Genomic DNA, 9,020 nt, shown 5'->3' with positions numbered 1-9,020 from the left:
CATATGACTCGAGTTTTATCTCAAATAAATTGTCACTTCCTATAATCCTATGAATATTCATCTACTAAGTCAGTGCCAAGATTATTTTTATTCAGGTTGAACAACTTTTAAAACACTTCCTCCAGAACACCAGAAATAGTTTTCATTCTAGCAGACTTGCATGTTGACAACGACACAGACACACTTTTTTTATTTTAACTTTTGTTATTTTGGGAGTTTCAACTATGAAGTTGATTTGGATGATTCTGATGTGCATACGTCTTTTGATATCAGCAGCAGAAAGTGGTAAGTTCAACTAATATTGCATTTTTCATCTTAAATTACTTTAAACTCCTCTTGTGATTAATCCTAAATATTGTATTTCACATTCAGAAGTACACACTTTGGAGTTCTTATCGGTAATGTATTCAAAGCCTGGAAACCAATCCCAATACCAGCAAGTGATCATGTTTGACGGGATTTCTATCTCTCACTGTGAGACTGCAAATTCTGGTGAAAAGCTCAGACGACGCTTTGAAGACAATCAACCATCTTTCAACATGAAATTGCAAGAGAGCATCCAAGACTGTTCTAACGAAGTTTGGGACTTTAGGAACTCATTTGTGGAAATATCTCATTTAACCAACATGGGAGTGGGTGAGCTGTTTGAACTGTCTTTTTAAAATATTGTGTACAGTATTGCTGCGAGGTGGCAGGATAAGTCTAAAGCCAATGCTGGTTTAACTTAATGTTTACCCAAAAATGTATCTATTTTCTAAGAATTTCATTATATTACCTTTAATTTTTTTATTATTATTTACCCTCTCCCAGATTTAGTCCAGAGACGAAGTGGCTGCACCTACTCATCAGACCAAAAGTCCAACTCTACATTTGATAAGTGGGCTGTCAATGGGACTGACTTTCTAACTTTCAATTCCAACTCTCGGACATGGAAATCAGAATCTCCACTGGCAGTCCCCATAGAACGGAAATGGAATTCAGCAGATATTCATAAAAACAAACTAGTTTGGTTTCTGAAAGATGATTGTCCTTCTATACTTGTCCTTATTCTGAAGAGAAGACAAGAAATGATTGCTACTAATACAGGTGTCTTATTTAATACATTTTTGAAAATGTCAAAACTTGATAAAAAATCTTATGTTTAAATTTAACTGGATCATTTGTTCTTTGATTTTCTCCAGACATAAACATCTTTGGTAAACCACTTCCTCAAAATGACAGTGTCTCTCAGGTGTCATGTTACAAGCACTGACCTCTCAATACAGAAGGTCCATTTGACCAGAAATGGGTCTGTGATGGATCAGGTGAGAACCGTTGGACCCTTGCATTTAGGAAAAGGATCAATCCTGATAAGAGTGACTATGGAGCTCTTAAACGACAAATACATGAAGAAATGGAGCTACCGCTGTGAAGTCCACACCCTTAAGAACATCATCTCTGTTTTGTGGGGTGAGATGTTTAAAAAAAGACATTGTAGTGAATAAATTGGTATCCTTAGATCTCTGTCCTTTTATGACCCTGAAAATGTTTCCTTCAAAAATGAAGATTGACTTTTCTTGGATTAATGTGGGTTCTTTACAGATGGTCTCACTCTTGATCATGGAGACATCAGTCCACCAGGAAACAATTTTTCAGAGTGGAAGGAGTTTACTTTAAAACTCATCGTAATCATCTGTGTTGTGATTCTGGCTCTGGTCTACTTTGTGGTTAAGCATGGTGAGAACATCTTATACAAATATGAATTCATAGATTTCCGAGTTGGCAACTTTATTAAAACTATATAATCAACATTGATTTCTTTCCGATCCCTCTCCACAGTCATATTTAAAAAGCAAAGGATTGAAGCCGGGGTTCAACTTGAGTTGCACAAGTTGGCATTGACTGAAGATTACATACCACCTGAGCTCAAAATGCTTTGTGCTTCTTTGATATATGGTTCTAACATACCGGAGGAACACAAGGATAATGAAAAGCATTTTGAGGAAACAATTGCACTAGAAGACAAAGAAAAGTATGATTTCGAATACTATGGGAAAAGACATGTGCGGAATGAGTCCTGGCAATGTGGAAACAGTCTGCCAGTACAGTCACTATGAGACAGGGATCACTATCACATACTGATGTGAGGCATTTATAAGAAAGCAATGAGGATCCTATCGTCATTGTTTACTCAATGTTTTTGGAATAAGAAATAATAGTGCATGGTCTTATTCCAGAGGGTTTAATTGTTTAGTTCATAGGCATAATATATTCTGGTAATTGTATAATTTCCTTACCTGTTGTGGAATTCAGCTTATTCCTAATAACCTGTTTAGGCCTACTTGTTTCAGTACTTTAGAAGTTCTGTTTTCATTATTTTGTTGACACATTTTTCTCACAATTTACTGTGTATGCTGTATAGCTGTCTGCAGTGAATATATGTTTGTTTTCCCTCTTATTGTAGCATAACCCCCTAATTGTATTATAATGTACAGTAAATAACCGTAAAAAAGTAACTGCACTATATTATTGTTTAAATGTACCATTATATTGTATACTGTTATTTCTTAAATAAACAATTCAATTGAAAGTCATAACATCCATATAATGTACTGTTTTATATTACGTGAAAGCATGGGACATTACACTCAAGTGGAATCCAACATCCTTTTATTTACAACAAAGTCTCCATTACAGTGTAGAACTCTAGATCTTCTGCACTGTTCCGGTTTGGATACAATCTTCAGTTAGCAGAAATCAGTCAACTTCATACTCAACCATTAGGTGCAGGTGACATTGTTTTATATGCTGTGACAACTCAAATTATCTTCAAGTTGTGGCTAATATTAGAGGAGTAAATAAAACCTCCAAAGAATGCTATAACATTCTCCTAACAAAGTCTCACTGATTTATGTCACTGCAGACCCATGGGTCTACATAACGAACAATTGTGTTTCACTGTGAAACTCGGAACACAAAAACTCCTTTTAAATAGCTACAGTGCAGTGCAACAGTTAGTTAGCCGATATGGTCAGTTTCACATTCACTCTTCAGCAGATCTAAGAGGAGCAACAGGGTTGAAGAGAGGCCTTTGTTGCCTGAGATGCAGTTTGCCGTAGCTCATCTCAAAGTCCTTCTTTGTACCGACAATAACGTCCAGGCTTCCACCCCTCACGTCATACCCGTAGGACGCTAGCTTCTGGATACGGTACAGAACGATCTGTGTGGTGAGCTCCAGCACGTTGGGCATCTCCTTCACTTGCTCCATGCTCACCCCCACGTCCAGCAGTCCCTGCAGGCGGCCCGCCAGGGTGGGCACAGAGTAGTACAGGAGCGCAGGGCAGCGCAGCACCGTCTCCCTCAGCTCCACGTGGGAGAGCTGCAGCGCCGCCTGGGTGTAGTCCAGTGCCTGGCGCATGGCTGCCGGCTGGAGCTCTGCGATGGAGGCCCGGAGGCTGGACACCAGGCTAAGGAGCTCCTCTGTGGAGAAGCCCTGCTCCCTCAGGAAGCCCAGGCTGTCCCTCCAGGCCTCAGCAGGACGCAATAGGATGTAGGGGTTCTGGCTCAGCAGCTTCTGGAGCCAGACCCGCAGGTTGCCCTCGTCCCCTCCCAGGTCCAGGTAGGTCTCCCGCAGCGTGTGGATCACTTCCTGGTTGCATTCCACAGGTCGGCTGAAGCTCTGGGGGGCACTGGCCATCAGCTTGCTGATGATTCGCTTGCTGAGGCGAAGGCTCTGGAAGTAGTGGATGTTGGCGCGCTGGTTGGTGTGGTGAGTCAGTGTGAAGAAAGAGGCGGGAAACTTTTCGATGATTCCCACTAATTCGCGGCGGTTGGGGCACACGGTGGCCCACAGGTCTCGCTGGGCAGCAACGTCCTCGGGCCGACACAGAACCGCTTCGGGGTGGGTCTCCAGGACCCTGGCAATAGCGGCAGTGTCGGCCCCCATGTCTCTCAGCAAGTCTGCTGTCTCACATACGTACGCCGGGTTCTCTGACAGGACCCAGCCCTTGAACTTGCGCACCTTGCGGATGTCCACTGACAGGTCGTAGAGTGAGTCCACTGTCTGTTGGTTCTCAGGGCGCTTGCTGGTCAGGGTTGAAGATGGAGCCCCGCTAGGAGAGGTGAAGACCCTCATCCTCTGGCAGTACACACATATGGAGGCAGTTGTGGCACGGAGCATTGTTGCGCTGCTGGGTTCACAGAATAAAGTGACCTTTGAGAGACAGTACATTCACGCTACAGATGTATTTCTGTAAGTGCAGCTGTTGTCTTAAAAGAATTCTAAACATATGAGTGCGAAAGAGATAGCAAAATAAACATATAACCAAATCATGTATCACATGTTTGAGGTGGCCTATTGTGCCAGGGTGAGCAAGTCATGGGCATGGATTTGGGAACACCGTGTCACTATGCACCAATGTAACATTAAACGAACATATAACGAACATATAACGATGTTTCTCAGGCTACAGACACATGCATGTTGTTGTTGATGCATATCACTTTATCGTCATAAGACATTAAACTACTAAAGCGAATAAAAACTAAAAGCTATGTATTACCCATCTCAAAAGGAAAAACCTAAGCAGACGTCCGAGGCTACAATCAAAACATTACGTCCTACTTATATTTTGCATAATTCACAACTAAACTGAATAGTTTACCTGGTTTTAAACAAATGATCTGTCAAGCTGTTTTCTATGGAAGGCTGTAGGCTACATTTGTGTGCTGTTACATTACCCGAAGACAGAAACAAAGTGCATGCCACACGCTTTCGTAACAGCATTTTCATTTAAGTTACAGGGTAGCCACGAATACGCAGTTTATTTCTTTAAACCAATAGAGTAAGCCTAGCAAGCAAACACCGCCCATGCGGAGAAATATTTTAAACAAATCGAACGTACCCCATGCCGTCCTACACGTGCACCGATGATGCTGTGTGACATCACATGGACACTGTGGTGACCTGGCTGTTCACGAGTTGCTGTGACTTGGCAAACTGATATAACATCTAAATAAATTGATTTTATGACGTACAATACGGCGGAAATAGGTATAAGAGAAGAGTGAGATGAGACATTTTAAAATCCTACTTGGTTGCATTGTTATAGCAGAGAGTATACTTTCCCAATCAGCATTTAATGTACAGTAAATTTGTTGCTATCATGTATTTTGACCAGATGAGGGCACTATCGCCTGTCTTTTTAGAGAACAATTAATTAACAATAAACTGACGCAAACACAGGTTGGGTTGTCTCAATTGGAGCAGATTATCAAAAATCCATCACATGATCTTGTTTGGAATGTGTGATTTATTTCGATGTAACTTTACAGTTCAATCACAGAGGAGTTTTAATATTTAATATATAACAATTATTTGTTTAAGAATCATTGGTTTAATCAATGAGTAAGGGGCATAGGTTTGTTTTCAAATGTGGGCGGGTTCAGCAGTTTTTCATAAATATAATATAATATTGTATAATATATGACATACAATATAGTATAATATATCATTTTCTTAATAAAAAGTGTGTGAAGAAGGGGACAGATTTGCCTTTTGCAAAAAGTGGGAGGGTGGGACATGAAACCTATGCCCCTGCAAAGAGCTATGCTAATATGACATGAGGTGCGGCTACATGGGAGGAGTTCAACACTGCAGGTCATTTGTAGCTTCTGTGCTTCTATTTATGGACATTTGTCTCGTCCCAACTGTGTAATCTTTATTAAAGTTAGACCACCTGTTAACCACATGTTAGGCATTGCTAGGGCTGTGTTGAGTGCTGAAGGGCTGTACGTCTTGGTTCAACAAAATACAGCCTACTGTAACCGTACCACCAACTACTGTGGAAATAATTGTAAACCTTGAGCTTCAGTGGTGTGTGTTGAAATCTGTGGATGCGAGTCCTGTTACGTTACTAAAAAGCTGTAGAATGGTAGCATTCAAGATTATGGCACATGGTTGGGATTTTGTTGGATGTCTAATGCTGTTTGCAGGAGAATTTCCTGTACATTGTTTCCTTTACTATTTGAGAATCTTGACATATTCTTTCCACCCTCCCATTGGTAAACAGCCTGGTTTTAAAGGAGAACTCTTCCCCCCTAGATGACCCAGTGTTTGAGACAGGCCCCTGTTTCCTAAACAGGAACGTTTCACACTGAAAAGTTCACAAGAATTCCCCAAGTTCATTAGCCACAGACACCACACAGCACCTGTTTGTCTGTCAATTATCCATCCACTAAAACAGCATTTTTCCATTTGAGTGTCTGCAACTCAAGAGCTGAATAATTGAGTACTTTACATTAGCATTCTATTGTTGCCTTCAGACTGAGAAGTAAACACGAGAGGCAGCAATTACTTTGTAATCCAGCGTGCTGAAAGCCGCCTTCTCCAATTGCAAGAATGTTTTAATTACATTCCAAAGTGGAGACGGGGCGAAGCAATTGCTCAACTTGGATGTCATTGTTCTGGTCAGGAGGTATCTTTTCAACTGACATTTACCAGGGTGATAATTTTCCTTTGGAACACAAGGAAAGCGGTCAAATACACGATTTGAATAATTTTACAGGTCCTACTTGTCCTACCTTTCAGTTCACTGAAGGAAAACCTTTTCTTTCTTCAGAGAAATTGTTATATAAGGCCAAGTTGAATTGAAAAGTAGCTATTACATTTGTTGATGTTCTTCAACAAAGGTACTAGCATGTGAAGGTAAATCCTCTTTTTTTATGAGCCTGTTCAGGGTAGTTTAGATATTGTAATGTACCTTTTGCCAGTTGCCAAGCTTTGAATAATGTATTTGCTTGTGAACAATATATTGAAACAGTGTGTAGCAGCAGTATCATTTTGTGTGCAAGGAAAGCTTTTTTCTAAATCATATTTTCCAGTTGGCCTACATCCACAATATGTTGGTAAATTTTGCATGCATATTTATTTTTTCTTGACTAAATGCTGTTGGAAAGAACACTAGGGAGAAGTATTAACTGTTTGAACAAGGTTCGGATCCCTATATAAACCTTTGTGTGAGGAGGATGCACTGTGGCCCTTGATGGGGGGCAACATGTGTGTGCATCTGTTGTGTGTCTGAAATAGCCTCTCCTCCGGTCCTTAGAAAGGAATGATAAGAGGGAATCGGGGGTGGGTTGGGGGGTTCCAGGGTCAAAGTTCAGGATGGAGGTCTTGTGGGGGATAAATGGGTGGAGCTGAGAGTAGACAAGACTTGGTAACGGAAAAATAGACTCCATTCCATCCGTCTAACAGTCTCCCCCCGTGCCAGACCAATAGGCAGTGAATTCTGGTCAGGAGTTGGTCACATGGTAATGAGAAACCCTTAAAAGAGCCCAAGCCGCCACACAGGAGATCTCACTCATCTGTGTTTCGTACACCAGCTGGTCTGTGTGTGAAATCCTGCTCCACTCGCCACTTCTGGGCTGTCCACCAGGCAGTATCAACAACATGTCAGACACAGAGGAGGTTATGGAGGACTACGAGCAGGAGGAAGAGGAGGAGGTGAACGAGGAAGAGCAAGAAGAAGAAGAAGAAACTGAGCAGGCTGAAGAGGAAGAGGAGAAGGTGGAGGTAGCCGAGGTGGAAGAGGAAGAGAAGGAAGAAGAAGAAGAAGAAGAAAAAGAGCATGTCGAGGAGGATGAGGAAGAGAAGGAACACGAGGAGGGGGAAAACAAACCAAAACACAATAAGATGTACATACCTAACATCACTCTCCCCAAACTCCCCGAGGGTGAGAAATTGGACTTTGATGACCTTCACCGCAAGAGGCTGGAGAAGGACTTCAACGACCTTCAGAGCCTGATAGAGCTGCACTTCTCCAGCCGTCAGAAAGAGGAGGAGGAGTTGGTCGCCCTGCGTAGCCGCATTGAGCGCCGCCGCTCTGACCGCTCCGAGCAGCAGCGGGTTCGTGCTGAACAGGACCGGGAGCGGCAGGCCCGTCTGGCCGAGGAGAGGGCGCGTCGCGAGGAGGAAGTAGCCAAAGTCCGCGCCGAAGAGGAGGCCAAGAAAAAGAAGACATTTTCCAACAAGGCTTTTGGGGGCTACCTGCAGAAGGTGGATCAGAAAAAGGGTAAAAAGCTGACCGAGCGCGAGAAGAAGACTAAGGCGTTGATGGAACGCCGTAAACCCCTCAACATCGACCACCTGAACCAGGAGAAGCTGGCGGAGAAAGCCCGAGACCTGTGGGCGTGGCTGCGAGACCTCCACGCTGAGAAGTTCGAGCTGGCTGAGAAGCTCAAGAGGCAGAAGTACGACGTGTACGTGCTGCGGAACCGTGTCAGTGACCACCAGAGAGGCTCCAAGGCCAACAAGACCACCAGGGGGGCCAAGGGGAAACTAGCCAAACACTGAGGATCAGTCTCAACCACTGGACCATGCAGAGTGCCACTACCTTCTGTAACTTCTGCAACATGTAATAAATGTTCGTTTTTGTATTTGCTAGTGTGTGTGTGTGTGTGTGTGTTAGGGGGTAGGGGGTGGTGGGGGGGGGGGGTATTTAAGTTAGCTACTACATATCTGTGAGTGAACTGCCAGTAATGTCTTCAACAAGTTTTTGCACAAGGTGTTGCTTGTAGTTGTGTAATCAATCAATAGTTTTTACTTCACATAATGAACACTAATTCTGTCCTGGTATTTATGGAAAAGGTCATTTGGTAGCTGTGTGCCTGATTATATGATATTAAAATCTGTGAAAGCTTGTTGCAATGTTGTTATTCCACAAATACAATTTTGATGTTGATTACATCTTAAAACTTTATATTCAGTAGGGTTGCTCACAGTAAAAATCAGCTAATCGAAAAATAAACACCCCCTACACCGCACATATAGTCATATGTTTTCCTATGTTTCTTGTTGATGTATTGGGTCAAACATATGCAGTGTATCCCTATTGCTGTTGCTTGGCAATACTGTTCTGCAGCACTGGGATGAGAAAGAGCTAACTATAGATGGATGAACGAATCCCAGCTTCTTGAGTGCTGCCCCCCAGGGAGACAGCTGGCAGTTACATGGTTTTTATGGTCTGGCATTAGAAGGCACC

The 9,020-nt window shown here is 42.6% G+C and overlaps 2 protein-coding genes across 26 annotated transcripts; one reads left to right on the top strand and one right to left on the bottom strand.

Moving 5' to 3' along the window:
- Nucleotides 1-2,632: 2,632 nt before the first annotated feature.
- Nucleotides 2,633-4,730, bottom strand: LOC136960277 (transcription termination factor 2, mitochondrial-like). Of its 2 annotated transcripts, none has more exons than XM_067254708.1 (2): nt 4,644-4,730; nt 2,633-4,166 (listed from the first exon to the last, which is right to left on the bottom strand). In XM_067254708.1, the coding sequence occupies exon 2, from the start codon at nt 4,157-4,159 to the stop codon at nt 3,023-3,025; it is 1,137 nt and encodes a 378-aa protein (XP_067110809.1). In that variant the 5' UTR covers nt 4,160-4,166; nt 4,644-4,730; the 3' UTR covers nt 2,633-3,022. The 2 variants fall into 2 exon arrangements, with proteins under 2 accessions (XP_067110809.1, XP_067110808.1); XM_067254707.1 differs by having other exon boundaries at nt 2,633-4,169; nt 4,644-4,703.
- A 2,699-nt stretch (nt 4,731-7,429) lies between these two features.
- On the top strand, nt 7,430-8,362 carry tnnt2c (troponin T2c, cardiac). 24 transcript variants are annotated; one of them, XM_067254259.1, is made up of 2 exons: nt 7,430-7,447; nt 7,571-8,362. In XM_067254259.1, exons 1-2 carry the CDS (start codon nt 7,430-7,432, stop codon nt 8,330-8,332), a joined length of 780 nt encoding a protein of 259 aa, XP_067110360.1. In that variant the 3' UTR covers nt 8,333-8,362. The 24 variants fall into 24 exon arrangements, with proteins under 24 accessions (XP_067110360.1, XP_067110356.1, XP_067110343.1 ...); XM_067254255.1 differs by having other exon boundaries at nt 7,562-8,362; XM_067254242.1 differs by having other exon boundaries at nt 7,493-8,362.
- The last annotated feature ends 658 nt before the right edge of the window (nt 8,363-9,020 follow it).

This window comes from Osmerus mordax, chromosome 17 (assembly GCF_038355195.1).
Source record: "Osmerus mordax isolate fOsmMor3 chromosome 17, fOsmMor3.pri, whole genome shotgun sequence".
Taxonomy (NCBI): Eukaryota; Metazoa; Chordata; class Actinopteri; order Osmeriformes; family Osmeridae; genus Osmerus; species Osmerus mordax.
This window is presented reverse-complemented; position numbering and strand designations above follow the sequence as displayed.

Bases quoted from the DNA above. Each gene is read 5' to 3' on its own strand.
- LOC136960277 (XM_067254708.1), bottom strand. From the start codon at position 4,159: ATGCTCCGTGCCACAACTGCCTCCATATGTGTGTACTGCCAGAGGATG.
- tnnt2c (XM_067254239.1), top strand. From the start codon at position 7,430: ATGTCAGACACAGAGGAGGTTATGGAGGACTACGAGCAGGAGGAAGAG.